The 18,277-nt window shown below is 54.0% G+C and overlaps 1 protein-coding gene across 1 annotated transcript; it reads right to left on the reverse strand.

Annotated features, from left to right (window-relative positions):
• Positions 1-77: 77 nt before the first annotated feature.
• On the reverse strand, positions 78-17,995 carry SHCBP1 (SHC binding and spindle associated 1). The gene is made up of 13 exons (XM_039880778.1): positions 17,844-17,995; positions 15,040-15,207; positions 14,734-14,849; positions 13,237-13,445; positions 12,386-12,478; positions 9,423-9,656; positions 9,146-9,314; positions 8,751-8,871; positions 5,938-6,069; positions 5,422-5,540; positions 3,092-3,178; positions 2,595-2,736; positions 78-1,234 (listed from the first exon to the last, which is right to left on the reverse strand). The coding sequence occupies exons 1-13, from the start codon at positions 17,932-17,934 to the stop codon at positions 909-911; spliced, it is 2,007 nt and encodes a 668-aa protein (XP_039736712.1). The 5' UTR covers positions 17,935-17,995; the 3' UTR covers positions 78-908.
• Between the last annotated feature and the right edge of the window lie 282 nt (positions 17,996-18,277).

Raw genomic sequence — 18,277 nt, forward strand, 5'->3', positions numbered from 1 at the left:
GCAAAGTCATCAAAATGTTCTTGTACTTCAAAGGACCACGCAAGCCACAGAATGCGTTTGAAAAACACATAACGCGATTCATTGCTTCATCGGTATAATTTTAATCGGTAGGCATATTAATGTCACGTATACTTCCAATATAAATATTTTTAAAAGCTGTGTTTTACATATGATATACTGAGCTGATACAGTTAGCACAGGTTATCATTGGCTGTTAAGAAATTCGATCGGAATACTGTTCTGGCGAAGGGAGCAGCTCCTTTTGAATCGTCACACTCAGCTGCAGGGCGAACGGTCTCCCGCACGCTCTGGCTCTGAACAACCCATTTCACGGGCTTCGAACCCGCTGTGCCATCCATCGCCGTGCGGACGATTCCACGGCTCAGCGTGAAAGCGCACCTGCTCGGATTCTCGACGACAGGTCTGATTAGGCAGGTAACGCCCCCACGATAAAAGCTTTTATTTTAAGACAGGAATCATGCAGATGCAGCACGGAACTCAGACCCGCAGCACAGGGGATGAAGGACGAGAAGCACACGGCCGTGTGACCCCGATGGCGCGCTGGCACCCTCCTTCTGCACCCCCACTTCCCGCCCCCCTCGGACGTGCTCGGTCAAAGTGTCTGTACACCCGAGAGCCACTAACAGGCTTATCATGTGAGAACTACGAGTCAAAAAAGCAGACTTTCTAGGTAAGAAATCTCTGAGTAGTTTCTACTTCATGCGTTTTTATCACCGTTTCATAAAGAGGGGGTGTCCTGTCTGCACGGAGCCAGTTTGCTCACCCCCGATCGCACGTACTGAACACAAGCCAGGGACGGGACGCGTGCCGTGGCCGCCGCGGTGACCAGGGGGCGGCGTGTGCCACGTGCAGTCCTTGCTCCTTGCTGTCTGTCCACGCCGCGGCGGTCAGAAGAGAAACGTGCCGAAACTGCCCTTCCCATTCCACCTGAACTGGTTCCCCACGATCGAAACGAACATCTCCTGCGACATCAGGTTGTCGTCCGCCTGCGTGATCCCCAGCTCACTCAGCCTTTTCCTCCTGAGCTGGCCTTTCTGCGCGGAGGCGGCCACCAGCTCATTCACGATCTCACAGTTGCCTTCGACCTGCTCGGCAAGGCCGGAGCCCGCGGCGGGCGCCACCCGCCGGGCCACACAGCCGATCAGCTCCTCCAGATCCGCTGTGTCGCCCACGTCGGCCTCTCCGCTGGTCTGACGCTCAAGCGCTGTATTCTCTGGAGGAACAAACAAGGTTACATGGACAAACCGGCCCAGCCAGGCGTGTTTCTGCAGAGCTCCCGCCACGTGCCCGGACGTCAGTCGCTCCCTTCACAGAGGGGCTTCCCGGGCCTCGCACAGCACGAGCAGCTCTGACTCCTCCTCTTTCCACCTTAGAACCTCGTCGCTCGGCAGACCTCTCCTGACGGTCACTGTGTGCTGAGCACTGAGCTGGGAGCTGGATGCTGCCAGGACGCTGCTGCTCCCCCTAAGGGCCTCCCCAGGGGCCGCGGGGACACTGCACAGGAGCGTGCGCCAGGCGGGGCTCCGGGCGGCTCCCACAGCACTGCCCAGCGCTTGGCGGCCGAGGGTTTCTCAGCTGTGACCAGGGCGACTAACCAGGTGACCTGAAGGACACGGTTCGAGTGTAGATGACCTAGTCACTAGCCCTTTGAGAGTGGGGTTTTCTCGGCTGGGTGAAGGACGGGAACGCCCGGGGAGATTCAGAGCTTGTGACACATCCCGAGCACGAGAGGGACGTGCCCTGAAGGAGCCCGTCTGCTGCTGTGATGAGGGGGTGTCAGCAATGACCCGAGAGCGGCTTCGGACCCCGACCAGCAGCCAGCGAGGCAACGGGGGCTCCAGTCCGACAGCCTCCAGGAAACGGACCCGCCCACAACACGGGCGGGCTGGAAAGACCCTCCCCAGAACTCCCAGGTAAGGGCCCTGCTGGATGACACCCGAACACCCCTGCCATGCCCAGCGGGGCTCCTGACCTCCAGCCTGGGAGGAGGAGCTGGCCGAGGCGGAGCCGGGGCAGAGCCGGGAAGGGGACGAGGACTCCGCCATGCCAACGCTCGGCCCTTCTCTGTGACTGGGGGGTCACAGCGACCTGGGCGTGGCCGGGAATTCATGAATTCCCGAGTTAGCTCAGCTGACAGGGAGGCATTTACTTGTGCCAATAAAACATAGAGGCAAACTCCACGACCCCCACCAGTGATCGCGACCTTCACCCCGGGAACTCATTCCTCTGCCCCCATCCCTAACAGACGCCGGCTGGAACCACCACTCGGCCATACGTCCACCCTGAGTCCAGAAATTCACGGGAAGCCAAGCACGCTAAGCAGGGGACAGCAGGGCCACAGGAAACACACGTCACGGTCTGGAAGGAACGGCTCGCTGACCCTGACAGTTGCTTTCACCCTGAGAGTCTATAACATTACAGCTTCACCAAGATTTCTGGTCCCCAGGGCCAGGCACGTGCCCGTCACCTTTTGTACACAAGGAAGGAGACTTGGCCCCTTACGCAGCGTTTAACGCTAAGATAGATTAAATGAGATCTGTTGTTTCATTTTAAAACTACTAAACACCGCTTACCTTCGGCTCCATCCCGGGCACTTTCTTGCAGGTCAGAGAAAATCGTAGGTTTCACCAAGACAACGCCATAACCTTCGTTGTTGTGTATGACATTATTCGCCATGGATATTTGGGGAACGTCGTAATGCTCATCCAAGAAGTCCTGTGAGGTTGAAAACAAATGCTTTGAGAAACTGTCACATTCAACGCTGCCGGCTTTAAAAACCTTACTTTTTTTAGGCTATTCTAAAAATAAAGTAGAAAGCCATGCTTATTACTAGGTGGCAGCAGTCTGAGCTGTGACACAGCATTTCTGTCATTTCCACAGATCCGTGGACAGCAGAGCATTCTCACGAGTGACTTCCAATCACCAATTATTAACAGTGTTAAAATCCATACACTGTTTCTGCATCTCAAAGGCAGGAAACGGCAGAAGCCACGGTGGGGATTTAATAAAGCGTGACTGCTTCTCAGGGGAACCATCCTGGCTGGGCAGGGGGTGTGTCAGCATTGCTCACCTTGATGAGGATCCCTTCCTTGCAGTGGTGGATCCCGTTGTCACTCAGGGTGCACTTACTCCCAGGATAGATTTCTATGCCAGCACCCTGCAAGTTACAGCGTAAGGCAACGACCGTCAGGTTTGAACAGTCGGGACGAGAGGAGGCTGGGCACGGCTGCACCTTAGACTTAACCGCAGGGCACATGGAGAGGGTCCTACACGGGGCTTCACGGGGAGTCCCCATGAACGGCACGGCCGGCTCCACCTCCAGCAAGTTGTTGGTCACTTACCACTCTCAGAAACCACACTACACACCGGTTAAGAGCACCGACACCTGATTCCTGTTCCGCTTTCGTTCTGGACGAATCAGTTTTCTGATTCTATCAATCAGTCACACACATGTCATGTGATCGTATCAAACGATGCAGAAAAAACATCGGACAAAAGTCGACGCGCATCCATCTAATATCTAAGGGTGACGCACGGAACATGGCCCCCGACCCGTGGGGGGCAAGCCCAGGCGCTCCGCCCCCACACCGAGCACGGCCCCCGACCCGTGGGGTCAAGCCCAGGCGCTCCGCCCCCACACCGAGCATGGCCCCCGACCTGTGGGGGACAAGCCCAGGCGCTCCGCCCCCCACGCCAAGCACGGCCCCCACCACGCTCACCCGCTGTCCTGCTAGACGTGCTGGTCAGAGCCGTGAGGAGAGAAAAGGAAACCAAAGTCACACGGGTCAGAAAGGCACAGAACTGTCCCTGTCCGCGGACAACACGATTTGTCTAAAACCCCAACGAATCTACAAACACACTCCTAGAAGTCAGAGGAAGATGTTCAAGGTCACAGGGTATAAGACTAACATACAAAAATCGATTGTATTCTTAGATGCTAGCAATAAACACACAGAAACCGAAATTAAAAATACAATACCGTGATCACTCCAAAAATTAAATATTTAAGTATGATCTAATAAAACACATACGAGATCTGTATGCTGAAAACTATACGATGCCAATAAAAAAATCAAAGATTGAAATAAATGGCGAGACAGGCCACGTCCACGAGATGGGCCTCAACATAAAACGACGTCCGTTCTCCCCAAACTGATACAGAGGCTGAGCAGATGCCTAGCAAAATCTCGGCCAGACTTTTCGTAGATACAGACAAGGCTTTTTTCTAAAATTCATATTGAAAGGCAAAGGAACTAGAACAGCTGCAATGATCCTGAAAAAGATGAATCAAGGGGGAGGAGTCACTCCAGAGTTCGAGACTTCCTGCAGAGCTGCAAGAGCAGACGGAGGGAACAGAACAGGGAACCCAGAAACCGACCCACAGAGACCCGGACGACTTGCTGCAAGGCACGAAGCCCGTCCGTGACAGAGAATGGCCTCTTCAAGAAAACTGCAGTCAGAATTGGACATCCGCAGGCAAATGAATGGAAACCTTAACCTAAAAGCACAGTCTAGGCCCAAATCAACTCAAAAATGAATCATGGCCTTAAATACAAAATGCAAACTATAACATTTTGGGGGGAAAAAAATAGAAAACCTTTGAGTTCTAGGGCTAGGCAAGGCGTTCTTAAACGTAACACCAAAAGCACAATTAACTCGGAAAGGAAAATTAACAAACTGGACTTCATGGAAATTTAGAACACCACTCTCCAAAAGCCCACGCGAGGACGAGACCAGCTACAGACCAGCGTAAAGTGTCCGTAAACCACACACGCCCCCGACGAAGGCCCGGTAGCTGGCACGTACCAAGAGCCCTCAAACCTCTGCAGCAAAAAGACCACTCCAGTTAGGACACGGGCACCAGGCACGAGTAAGACGCGTCCCTGCAGAGCAGACGCGGACGGCAAATAAGACATCCGTGCGACACGAAAAAGTGTTCGACGTCCCTCACCAACAGGGAAACGCAAAGGCGAGCCACACGCCGTCCAGAATGACTGAGATTTAAGAGCTGGTGAAGACGCAGAAGCGCTGGCGAGGACGTGGAGAAACGTGGCTGCCGGGACGGCGAAGCCCGCGCGGCTGCTCTGGAGAGCAGCTTGGCGCTTTCTAACCTCAAAGAGAGCCGCGCTACAAAGGAATCCACGACGCTGCCACCTTCAGGGTCTAAATCCCCCATCGACAGAAACGGTCGGATTCCGTAGCTCCCTTCCTCGCCTCTGCTTTGGAAACGCCAGAGGAGAAGAACCCTGGGCGGCTGGGCCCGGCTGACCTCGCACGCCGGAGTGTCCCAACGTCCCTGGAGAGGGAACAGGGCCGTGCGCGTACATGCCGCTGCCGCGTTTCGTCACTTACTGAGAACTTCGACCTAAACTCCTCCCTCGAAGGACGACAGCAGCGTACCTTGGCACCGTATAAATCCGAGGTCTTCATTAAAAACTCCGCTGAGGTCCGCACGGTGACCCCGGTCGTCTCGCACTGCAGGACACAGTTTTCCAGCGTTGTCTTGCCACGGTGGATGACTGCGGGGACAACGGCCACGTGCGGTGAGGAGTCACGGGTCTTTTCCCACAGGAGAAACGGCCCAGAGCTGACATCAGCTCATCTAAACACCTCGGCAGCTACCACTTAAACCTCGTTATCGGAACTGCAAACGCGTGATATTTAAAACGACTACTTTGGGTTATTTTGTGAAATCTACAAGCAGCGCTCCTACGTGAAACTGACCCATTTCCAAGAACAGGCTGAACTATATTTCACTTCGGAAGCAGCTTCCTAAGTCGCCAGGCTACGTACGTAAGTAACCGATCGGCCTTCTGGACGCTCGAGAGCGGCATTTCCTTCAGCTGTATCTCCCTGGGAAAGCGAAGCTTTCCTTCAAGCCTGGAACAAACAGACGCGAAACGGCCGGACACTCACTTAAGATCCCTTCCACGGCGCCGTGCTGAACAAACTTTATGCTCGAGATTTTAACGTCCGCGCCCGTGCAGTCCACGAAGGTGTCTCCCGTGCCACGGTTCTCTATCACCACGTCGTCGGGCAGGCCGTACCCTGGGGGTGGGGAGGGGAGAACACTTAGGATGCCCAGCGTCCAAACGGCAGACAGCCTCGAGTGACCCCGGACGGTAGGAGACCCGCCAACCCAGCTGCGACGAAATAAAACCTGATTGTCTCCCCACGTGTGCTCAACTTACACCAGGGTCGACAACTTCCAACACAACGCCCCACCTGCCCCCGCGGCAGGACCGCTACCTGATGACCGACCACCCGACCGGCTCAGCCACGAACCCACTGAGGACCCGCGACAAACAATAAGCAACCCCAGGTGCTCACAGCGGGGCCAAAGGGCCTTAAAGCATTTAACACTTGTGAGTTTTTTCCAACCTTGAGCCTATTATTCAAATATAAATTAGGTTTCAAAAACCCTAAGCACTTCTCGAGATTATCTCATTTAATACTCGCCTAAACAGATTGACTTGAAATCTGAAAAACGAACTTAAAACCGTTTTAGCTATTAGGAAAATAGGTCTACTGAAAAACGCTGACTCTTTATGCGTCTCAGTCAAACCGGCGATGGGGGCCGAGCCCCCGAACGGCTTCCTGACAAGGGGAGAATCCAAAACCAGCCCCTCGCCCGACCGCGTCGCAAAACACGGCCGCTCGGACCGGCCGGGAGGAGGAAGCCCAGCGAAGGTGCTGCTGCTCGCGTGCGGGAGAGCCGGGCCCGGGCCAAGCGGGCCGTGCTCGGGGTGGTCCCCCCAGCCCCCGGGAGGAGCAGACCCGCCTGGGGGGGGGGGTGCTGGTCCCCCAGGAGGGGCGCAGGGCACTCGCACACGGCCCACTGGGGCCTGAGGGCTGGGTTAGGGGTGGCTTTTCCTTGATTCCTTTCACGTGTCTGCCTGTCCTGCACATTTCCCACGATAACCACTATTTTGTATCATCAGGAAAATGGAAAATAGAAAAGGATTTGCTGTATTGAGAAAAACTGACGATTATATAAACAAGTCGGGCACTCTGAGCCGTTTAAAATGGAAAACCCTCGCCTGAGAATAAAAGGTCTAAACGGGGAAGAACCCTACTACGCGCACTGTGAAGACCCTGCACCTCGCGGCCACGCAGCGTGCCCCCCGTGACGGTGGCTGCCGGAGGCCAGGCCAGCTGTGGGACAGGCGCCGACCGCCCCCAGGAACCAGAAGCGGCAGGCACCCCGTGACCCACACAGACCGACCGCCCGGCTCCACAGTCCCGGGGATGCCCCATGAGCAAAGCTGGCGTCTGCACGTTGACTCCCAGGATTCTAACGGTCATTGACGCCGCCCGGGGCAGCTACATTACGACTTCCTCACCAACCCACCACGCAGTCCGTAACGTAGATGCTGCCTCCACGACGTAAAGAACCAAGTGTTTCTGTTGCAGTGATTTGTTCTGCAGATGCGTTATTTACACGCTCACCTCTGTTACACGTCAAATGTCAGAGAGGAGACGAACAAAAAATACACACACGAAACAGAGGAGGGGGCGGGGCGGTGTGCCAGGGGACAGTGGGACGCCCACTCCCAGCCTCCCCCCCGCCCAGGGGACAGCGGGACGCCCACTCCCGGCCTCCCCCCCGCCCAGGGGACAGCGGGACGCCCACTCCCGGCCTCCCCCCCGCCCAGGGGACAGAAGGATTACCTGCCTCCCCCGCCCAGGGGATGGACGCCCACTCGGCCTCCCCCCCGCCCAGGGACAGCGGGACACCACTCCGCCCCATTAAAGTCCTGACAAGATGAAGATGGAGAGCGGTTTAAGCAGTTTGCGAACAGCTGCGCGAGCCCCAGAATGACACATGATTTCTGCACGACCAGCTTTATGCTGACTTGAAGAGCTTTTGATAAATAGTTGAACAGGTGCATCCGAATTTGACACATTGTGGAAAAATATGGGACCAAGATGAATGACTGGAAAGTAACTTAAACCGAGGAAACAGTCTAAAGCAGCGGTCCCCAACCTCTGTGGCACCAGGGACCGGTGCTCCTATGAGCATTTAGTGCCTGATGACCTGCGGCGGAGCCGAGGCGGTGATGCCGGCGCTCGGGGGCGGCTGCAAAAGCAGATGGAGCTTGGCTCGCCGGCCCTCCGCTCACCTCCTGCTGTGCGGCCCGGCTCCTGACAGGCCTCGGACTGATACCGTTTTGCAGCCCAGGGGTTGGGGACCCCTGCTCTAAATGCACAAGGAGATTATAACTGCAAAAAAGTTATTTTTAATAGAATCTTTCAACATTCATGTTCTCAAAAGTAAACTCTGGTCAAGATTCAAAATTTTTTGTGACAATCAGCGAGCTTTTAAAAAAATTAGGTAAGATTTTTGGTCCAATTTCAAGTTGGACCTATACCTCTCACAAAAATAATTCAAATTTAGAGCAAGAAACCATGCACCAATATATTTGCAACCCTTATGAAATAAGAGTAAGCAACAGACTAAAAAAACACTAAGCTTTAAACATACGTTGCCGGGAATATTTTTTATTCTGGAAACGAGGTTTCCTTTCCAGGAACCACACACAACCTGGCGGCCGCGCTTCTCCCTAATGCCCTTTGTCCCTGGCTGCTCGTCTTCCCAGCACACACAGTGCCACAGGGCCACCCCTCACAGTCGCTCGACCGCCGAGCCCGTGCCCCAGGCGGGTGGTCTGGTGTTTTCTGAAGCGTGTCACGCATGAGGGTTCGGGTCTGTGACCTTCCACACTCACCTTCCAGCTCAATGGAGTCGGCAATGGAGAACGCGCCAGGGACCATGTAGCGGCCAGGACAGACAATGACAGTGTCGCCTTCGAAGCAGGCATTGACAGCAGACAGCGGGTCACTGTGGAACTAGAAAACACCACCACACGGAGAATACGCACCCCCCGAGAGCAACCGGGGGTTCCTCCAGGCGCCCTCCCGGCTCACCGTGGGGAGCAAGCATCTCCTGTGCCGCCGCCTCGGGCCGGTGCAGGCGGGGCAGTGACCAAAGGCAGTGCCGGTACTGTTCCCCATGTCACAGAAAACCCGCCCTGGGGCGCCCTGTGGCCCCCCTGCAGCATTCGGGAAGCCCTGGGGTCAATCAGGAGGAAAAAAGCCACGCGGAGCAGGAAACGCCTCCCACCTGAATTTCAGTTTCTTCCTCACAAGGCTCCTGACAAAGCCTGTCCCTGAGCAGAGACTGCAGCAGACCGGTCATCATGGCGGGGGAGACCACGTGCGTGACCTTCTGGCCATTTGCTCGGACGCCCTTTGCTTGGATGTTGGAATTCTTCTGATAACCAAACACGTACCTTAAAGAAACCGACAGGCCGATCGGCTCTCAGTAAGACGGCGGGTCAGAAGGGCCGCCGACCGGCTGAGGACGGGGACGCGCCGGCGCAGGACGGAGACGCACCGACCTCAGCAAAGGGTTCTCGATGAGCTTCAGCTTCTGTTTCAGCTGCTCGATCTCGGAATACAGCTTCAGCCCCTCCACCATGGAGATGTTCTCCTGCTCCGTGTCCGCGCGGCAGCTCGACAAACTGCTCCTCAGGTTCGAGAACTTCCTGTAGCTCTCCTCGCACTGAGACAGCAGGCTGCGGTAGTCGACCACGAGGCCCGACGGGACGCGGTCCTCGAGGATGTCATAGTGCCTGCGAGGTGAAAGGCAGCTGAAGGCCCCGCCCGCCTCCCTGGCCCACGCAGCTGTCCTGGCCGTGCCGGGCGCTCTGCTCCAGGTCGGGCCGCTGGGCGTTCCAGGCACCACCGCGTGAAGGTCGTGGACTTGGCTTCTGAGAAGTTGCTGTTTTTTTCCCTTAGATCCGAGCCTTGGTGCCGTAGAAACACTGAACGTTCTCACTGCAGTTTGTGATCATTCTTAAATAAGGAATTATTTCCCCATGTATTAGATCTGAAATCTTAAGTGGGTTGCGGGGGGCGATCGGGGGACAGGGATAGGAGGGGAGTTTCATGAGAGTGTTTAAGAGTCCCACATTGACAGAAAACCCACATCAGAAGCAGTTCAGGTGACCTAGTCCTTTGTCACATTTAAAGCACTATGGCACACTACTCCCTCAGGAAGAGTATGAGAGTGTTTCTAAAACATAAACCTTTTGAGATTCTGAGAAGAAACTAAAGCGTGATTAAAACAGAGTAATCTGCATTGGACAACCTTTTTGGCACTTAAAATTTACTGCTGATTTATATACCCTCTTGAGCATACAGACAGAACAGAAAGTATTTCTAGATGCAATAATCTGAGTGTATAACCGAGTTTACGAATGCAAAATTAATGGATCTGAAAATAAACTGCAATATGGCTGCCATTACCTGAAGTTTTAAAATAACGGCTTTATTTCTCAGTTTAAAGTCTATTGTCTTACATGTGCCTTAGGCCAGAGCACCTCAGCCTTGGCTGCACAAGAATCACGAGCGAGCTTTGAAAAGTACTGACGTTCAGGTGCCCACCCGACCAATTCAACCTGTCTCCGGAGAGGGGTTTTTCCGAAGTTCCCTGGGGACCTTAACGACAGCCAGGGTTGAGAGCTACTCCCTCAGATGATGTGTCTTAAACTTGGTCACGCTCTGAATAAGATGAGGGGAAAAAACAGAGCCACATCCTAAACAAATCGACGTCAAATTTCAGTGAACATTCAAACAGTATTTAAAACAAATAAAAAATACATTGTTTTTCTGCTGTTTAAGCAAATGAATTAAGTGAAGCTTGAAAAGCGAGGGTGTTGCCGGTTTGGGTTCATCCACAGCCATTTAAAGATATTCTAGAAATCTACTTTGCAAACAGGAAATCAAGATCCGGACCACTGACTGCCAGATCGAGTCCATTACGTGAAGCTCAAGACTCAGATCTTAAAATGAGTGTCTTAGCGTCTCCCACACCCAAGCCAACCAGCTTATTTCTTCTCGTTAGTGCAACAGCCCGTGGTCTGGAAGCTGCGAAGCGACCTCTGTGTCTCAGAGCCATGAGCCTCGAAGCCGAGGGCTTTCATGAGGAAGGAAGGGCATCTGCCGTGCAGTGCGGCATCAGCCCAGCACCGGCTGCCTCCCTGGGAGCCCCGCCTGCTGACAGCTCTACCCAGCTTCGGCCCAGGGAGGGCCCTTTCTGAAGTCGGCCTACATTCGAGAACATTCCACTTCCTCCTCCGTAGCTGACAACGTGCCTCCCTCACACTTTCCCACCTGCCAGTGACGTACGAGGTGTGTATGTAAGTCACTCCTTGCCTGCACATGCAAGGCTGCCAGATCCGAACACTGGTTTTTCCAGGCAAAGATCAAATCTGCCAGATGCACGTGGTGTTCGGCTACCATTGCATTTCGCTTCGGTCGCAACCGGTCACTGCTCTTGAGAGCAGGTGCATCAAAACTGGAAACCATGCAGGCTGATTGAAATTATATCGCCGAATACGTGACGGGAAGACAGGAAATGCACGGTGGAAAAACCGAAACCACAGCCAGTGTACGAAGAGTGAAATCAGCCATGCGGAATTCTGAACCAGGCAGAGCCGTTAACCCGACTTTTCCCCTATTTTTTACTTATCACTTACTACCTAAACCAAGAGAAACTTACTAAATCAAACAGGGTTCCACGAAAGTGTACAGGGTCACTGCCTTATCGCACGTAACCAAACCCCTGCCTTCCATAAACGCTCCTCTGCTTGGAGGTAGCTCCAGCCGTATTCTCTCGGTGCGGGGAGGGGCGGCAAGGCTGTGACAAACACGGTGGAAAACCGCCTGGTGCTGGAGCGCCATCTGCTGGAAGGAGGGCCACGTCGCACAAAGCGGGGAACAACTGGGTTGAAGGGCTGATTAGGGGTATTTCCGTAGGAAAGGGTTTTTCCTACCAAAATATGATAAATTAGAAGAAGAATGTGTTTCGGTGTTTTGGAAATTTTTATTCGCCAACACTAACTATTTAGTATTTCCACCTATTTGTCAAATCTTATTTGAGGACAAAAACTTGACAAAACCACCTGAGATAAACCTATTAATTTAGACTGATGCTTTACCGTAGGAACTTAAAGCCACATACTCTTTAAAATATTAAAGCAGAAAAAGTCTTCTATCATTCAATCGATTTCACTGTTTGTCAAATAATTGTCTTTGAATCTAACAAAGGTTTTTTTTAAACATTAGCTCAAGTTTTATTCAGCTTTACAAAACATTGAGCTGTTAGATGTTCTTGAACTCTGCTTTTAGGCTCAGTTTATAAACGCAGAAAGTAGGTTTCTCTGAACGAGTTTCGCGGGTCCGCTCCTGCCTGCGGGCCCTGGAGGGCACCCACACACCGCACACCACACGCCACACGGGTGGGGCTAAAGTGCAGACAGCCGCCCTCCCACATGCCAGGGTCACTGGTGACACTCACAGTCTCAGTCGAGGTTCCACACATCGGACGAAGTAATCGTCCTCGTCCTCCTCCTCTTCATCCCAACTCCTCCAAATGTTTTGGTAGAAAAACCTGGAACGGAAACGAGCACCGTTCGGGTTCAACCACTGGCTCGAAAACGTGAGGGTTCCGGGGGGGAGAGCTAGAGTCAATCCAACGCCGGGCTCCACCGCGCGCGGCAGTCGGGGGCCGCGCCAGGCCGCTTTGCACTGGCTACAGAAGTTTTTCTACAGCACTGGTTCTGCTGGGACCCTCTTCTGATTAGAACTATTTACTGACTATCTGTGAGTGAGTGGGTGGTAGGGCCATTTGCTGAGACAGAAAAGACTGGGACAGAATCAGATTTGGGGTTAAAAACAGAGAGCTCTGTTCTCGCCATGTCAGGGCCGAGACGGCCACCTGACCTCCAGGTGGGTGGTGTCGAGTGCGGATGATCTACGAGCTCAGAGCTCAGGGAAGGGCCAGGGCAGAGATAAATGTGGGACCGTCTGGTGTCCTGTGGCATTACAGCAACAGATGAGAGCATCTGGGGACATCCGAGGATGCAGTTCTCAACCCCGGCTGCACGTCAGACTCCCCTGGACGCTTTTAACAACTATCCCCGGCCCTCAGCCAGGTTAATAAATCAGAATCTCTAGAGAGGGGTGCAGGATTCGGATTTGTTAAAGCTCTCCAAGCGATTTAACAATTTTTTTTATTATGGAAAATTTCCAGCCTGTGCAGGAGCAAACAGTATCGTGCGTGCCACAAACCCACGCGTCGTGCAGACCAGAATTACTGCGTTGCACCCAGTTTCTGCCCTCGGGGTCGTCAGCATCTGCTTATCCTACCTGACATGCTCGATGGCCAGCGCCGTCTGGTCGAAGGCTCCGGAGTCATCGAACACCACCCACAGCTCCTGCAGCGGCAGCTGGTGACCCTTTAGCTCCAGGAGCTCGCTCACGCACTCCACGGTGACGGTGCTCACTCGGGACTCACACAGGTGCGGGCGGGCGAGCCTCACCACGGCCTTCAAGGCCGCGAAGTCCACATCCGTGACCTGGAGGGTAAACGAGCGTGACTCAGCAGCTGGAAATCACAAGCCACCTGCACAGGTGAACCCCATGGAGAGCTGGGCCGTTTCCAAGCGTGACACGGGGCGGGGAGCCCCCTTCCACAATGCAAAGGCCAACGCGTCGGGCCTGGCTTTTACCAAGCGGAGTTTACACTGTGACCGCAGGAACCAATCAACGAACAAGACGGTGACAAGGACGTGTCAGAGAACAGCTAGCAGGGGTGGTCAGCGCAAGTCCCTTCAGGGCCTCGATGAGAAGGGTGAGGATGAGGAGGAAGCAGCCGCCCCAGGGCAGGAAGGTGTGCAGGGCTGGGGACAGGGAGTGGCTGGGCAGCCGGCCAAGCAGAAAGGCGAGTTTCCTGCCAGAACCAAGAGAAGGAAATGGGGGGGAGCGGGAGGACAGATGAGGAGAGAGGGGCAGGTGGTAGGGGCAGGGCATAGGGACAGAGGATGAGGATGAGGATGAGGAGCCAGAGAGCTGACCGGGTAGACACCGGCCCAGTAAACGTGCTGGAGGCTCTAAGCAACACGATGGCAAGTTCTCTGTGGAAATCGAGTCTGGTGGCTTCTGGAGACGCAACTTGCAGGGACATGGTGTGGGGTTGCTATCACCACTGAGGTTGAGGGGCGTGTGCCACAGGGAAGATGCGAAGATGGGGCGGGAGCCAGCGGCACCCCAGGGCCTGGCCGGAGGCCGGCGCGTTTCCCGGGGGCAGAGCGAGGAGCAGGCGCTCCCCGGCTTTACATTCCAGGTCAACAGGATTTGTGGGGTCCAGTTAACAGACACGGAGAAACACTCTCGGCTGTGATCAGCGCAGATTTAACGGAAAAGGCCCGGTCAGCTGAAAACTGCGGCTGTTTTTCCTGTCTGCACTGGACGCGCCATGGAGAGGTTAACCACACATCTACGCATTGTCAGGCAAAGCACGGCCAGTTTTAAAAGGCCTTTTTGGCCTGAGCAACTAACTGGGTTATGACTAAGGTAAAAAATTAACTGAAGCTCTATTGACTTTGTGATCAGGCCTCTCTGTTTTTCAGATGGCTTAGAATCCACTTCCCTTCTCGAAAGACTCCTGTGCCCGAACCTCCTCCATCCTCCTCGCAGACTCTAAAATCCACGAGCGCTCCGCTCGCCACGGCAATTAGAGGTGAAGAACGCGCTGCTTTCAACCAGCTCGTAAAGTTTAATTAAAAATAAGCACTTAGGCTGTAACAGTTAGAAGGAAAAGCTTTTAGCTAGAGACAAATGTCTTAACGAGAGAATTAAATTTACCTCAACCAGCACCTCGAACACGTTGGTGTGCCAGACCGCCTGCCATCCAGATGGTTCGAGGACCTTCTCCAAGAACTCGGCTGTGAACTCCCTCACCTCGGAGGCCTTGCAGTCAGCTACGAACGAATTAGACACAACGAGTGAGACACAACGAGAGGTGGGTCTGCTTGCTGAAGCAGACGCGTCAACAAACCCACTTACACCTACCTGCCCGGAGCCCAGAACCGGCAGCCCGGGGCGCTGGCGACACGATAACCTCCTCGTGAACTAAAAAGATGGAAGAAGCAAAACGCGAAACCTACGCACCTAGAATGTAGTCCTGATAGGCTCTGAATCGCTCATAGAACAACAGATGCCTCGTCTGGAATATTTCTGGGAAATTCGTTCTTCCTTCCAGCACGTAACTGGGTAAACTGGTCCCTGGCTTATCACGGTCACCACGGTCACCGCACAAATCTTCATCTTGAAACACACCTGAAAGAACCACCGAAGTGAGCAGGCCCAGCTGCCCCAAAGTCCAGGCAGAACACAAACAAGGACCCGGGTATGATGATGCCCTACTTAGCTCCACCGCGGTCAGAAGGAACCGGCGTTACTTAAAGTATCTCCGAATCCAAGTTCGACTTCAAAACCCTCAGAACTGCGAGCCCGTCGCAGGTTAGGCTCGTGCTGTCCTGTGAGGGCTCGCGCCAGGCAGACGAGGGGGGCCGCGGCTTCGTCCCGCGGAAACCACCCAAGTTCTGCCTGGTCCGATATCTCAGTCGTTTTTTTTTTCCCCCAAAACAGTTCCATAAAGCTGCATTAAAATGCACTCCTTCCCAAAGGAATGAAGCCTCCTCTTGCTTTCTGCAACGTCAGCCTGCCAGTGGCCCCACAAACAGAGACGAGAGCCCCTTGATAATGGACGGCTTCCTGCGCCAAAGCTACTAGGTTCCTCCTCACTAATTTTAACGACTGTGTCTGCGGAAAAGATCGATCGCATCAGGCTTGGCTGCATGTGCTGATGCTTCATCAGGTGTGATCCGGTCAGAGGCACATCCGGTTCTGTGTAACACGACATTTCTAATGGACAAAACAACCACTGGACAATGCTGAGGACAGCACCTGGACTGGCACAGTCGCTCCCGGGGTTCCCGGGGGGGTCCGAGGCTGTTACCGGCAGTGGCCTGCGGTCTTTCTGCCCCGCCCGTCACTTTCTCCTTCTTCCACTTGTCTGCGCCTGTTCCGGCCACCAGAATTACCTGACGCCACAGACGACCAAAGCGTACTCAAGGGACCCTGCTCACACACACCGATGCGCCTGAGGACACCTATACCTCACTAGCTGTGCCGCCATCTCCCGGGGCGTCCTCGCCGATAAGGGGAAGGCGAAACTAGGGTGCCTACCTCAAGGAAATCCAGAGAATTCAATAATTTGTCAATGACAACAGTACTCATCACTTAATGCATAGAAATGTTTGTTAAAGAAATCGTACCTTCACCTCACACACATTAGGTGGCTACCATCAAAAAAAAAAAACGAAAAACTATCAAGAAAACAAGACTTGGCAAGGATGTGGAAAAAAGGGAGCCCTCGGGCACTGTTGGTGGGATTGTAAAGTGGTGCAGCCACTATGGAAAACAGGATGGAAGTTCCTCAAAACGTTAAAAGTAGAATTACCATATGACCCAGCAATTCCACTTCCGGGTAACACCCGAAAGAACTGAAAGCGGGGTCTCGAAGAAATATCTGTATACCCATGTTCACGGCAGCTAAAATATGGAAGCAACCCGAGTGTCCAATGGGGGAGGACTGGATAAGGAAAACGTGGTTTATACACACAGTGCAATATCACTGAGCCTTAAAAAGGAAATTCTGCAATATGCTACAACATGGATGAACCTTGAGTGCATTATGCTAAGTGAAATAAGCCAGTTCACAGGAAGAAAAATACTGTGATTCTACTGATGAGTTACTCAATAGTCAAAAATCATAAAGGCAGAAAAAGTATAATTGTGGTGCCCAGGGGACTGGGGGAGTTAAGTGTTCAGTAGGTAGTGTTAATGTAAGAACATCTACGCCAGGAAAGAATTTTATAAAAATTGATCTGAGCTAAACAGAGGATACACCTAGAAGATCTAAACAGACCGAGAAAAATGCCTCTCAGAATGGCAGTTTGCAGCTTCTTTGTGCATTTAGAATTAAGGAGGAAATACAAAGATTACAGGAAGGTGGGAAAAGGCAAGGCGGGGACTGGATTCCAGGATAGTTAGAGTGTGTCCTCTCTTGGGGGTGGTTACTGTGAGAGAGAGGAATTTCAAAGGTGCGTAAACCTAGATGCACAGAAACAAGGAACAGCTTGCGAAAGGCAAAGGTGTGCGTGGGGTGTGACTGTCCTCCCGGACCTGCCGTTAGGAATTTCTGATCAGATCACACTGTGTGGTTACTTTCCGTAGAAGCCCTGTTCTGTCCACAATAGTTTGTTTACAAAATGAAAAGAGTTATGGGGATGGATGGTGGGGATGGATGGTGGGGACGGCTGCACGATGTGAATGAATTTAATATCACTGAACTGTTAAGATGGTAAACTTCACGCCCTGTGTTTTAACATTAAAAAGAATACCTTACTGCAGCACAAGTCTTTACAGCCACTTGGAAAGTTTTACTTTCCAAACACGACTTCACTCCCTCTGCACCATCTGGCAGGACCACTGGCTGGTTTCCCGATGGGAAAAATGAGGCCGAGTGACTCCTGCCAGTTCACGATTAGACCGAGGCCCTCCCGAAAGTGGCTCCCCTGACTGTGGGCCTGTCGCCCGCTCTCAGGGCAGCTACCCCAGCCAGGCTCCTGTCCCTTCTCTCGGGAAAGGGAGCGCGGTCACCACCTCCTCCGACCCCTGAGACGCAGCGGAACCCCGAGCCCCGGAAGCCCATGCGGACACCGGGGCGAGAATTCCCGGCCCGGTCCAACGCCCTCCAGACCCCAGGACGCCGAGGTCAGACGGGGCGGAGAGAACCGGAGTCGCCCAGGATGCCTCCCGACTCTGACGTCGGGGACTCGCGCAGCCGCCACCGCCACCCGGGCCCCGCGCCGCAGGCGGCTCCCCGGGCCGGCCCGGCGGGCACTCACCTTTCTCCTCGGCCGCCCAGCCCGTGCGCTCCGGCCCCGGCCCCATCGCCTCGGACCCCAGCTCGCCAGCCGCCAGCAACCCGTCAGCCATTTCAAATTTCCGCGGGCGCCGCCAGCCCAGGAATGTGCTGACGCTCGCACTCCTGATTGGGTGGCGGCCGCGGCGCTCGGGCCAATGACAGCAAAGCTTGCGTGGCCGCACGCGCACGAGCCCCGCCAGCCAGCCTGCGTCCGCCCCGGGCACAGCGCCTGGGCGCCACCTGCCGGCCGGGAGGACCGCCGCTCTCATCCAGGCTCCCGGTCTCTCGTTCCCTAGGACGCTCGGAGGCACAGCTGAATTGGGTCGTGATTTGGGATGATTTCCAAAACACTAACAAGCCATGCCTGGGAGTGGAGTGTAGCGGAAAAAGCATCGGACCGAAAGTCAAAGCCGT

This window comes from Pteropus medius, unplaced genomic scaffold, assembly GCF_902729225.1.
Source record: "Pteropus medius unplaced genomic scaffold, Ma_sr-lr_union100, whole genome shotgun sequence".
Classification (NCBI taxonomy): Eukaryota; Metazoa; Chordata; class Mammalia; order Chiroptera; family Pteropodidae; genus Pteropus; species Pteropus medius.

Excerpts from the sequence above, each read along its gene's own strand:
- SHCBP1 (XM_039880778.1), bottom strand. The coding sequence starts at position 17,934 with ATGGCTGACGGGTTGCTGGCGGCTGGCGAGCTGGGGTCCGAGGCGATG. Across the intron at positions 9,657-12,385 it reads GTGGAACCTCGACTGAGACT|GCACTATGACATCCTCGAGG; the intron begins GTGAGTGTCACC and ends TTCACCTCGCAG. Across the intron at positions 9,315-9,422 it reads ATCGAGAACCCTTTGCTGAG|GTACGTGTTTGGTTATCAGA; the intron begins GTCGGTGCGTCT and ends GGTTTCTTTAAG.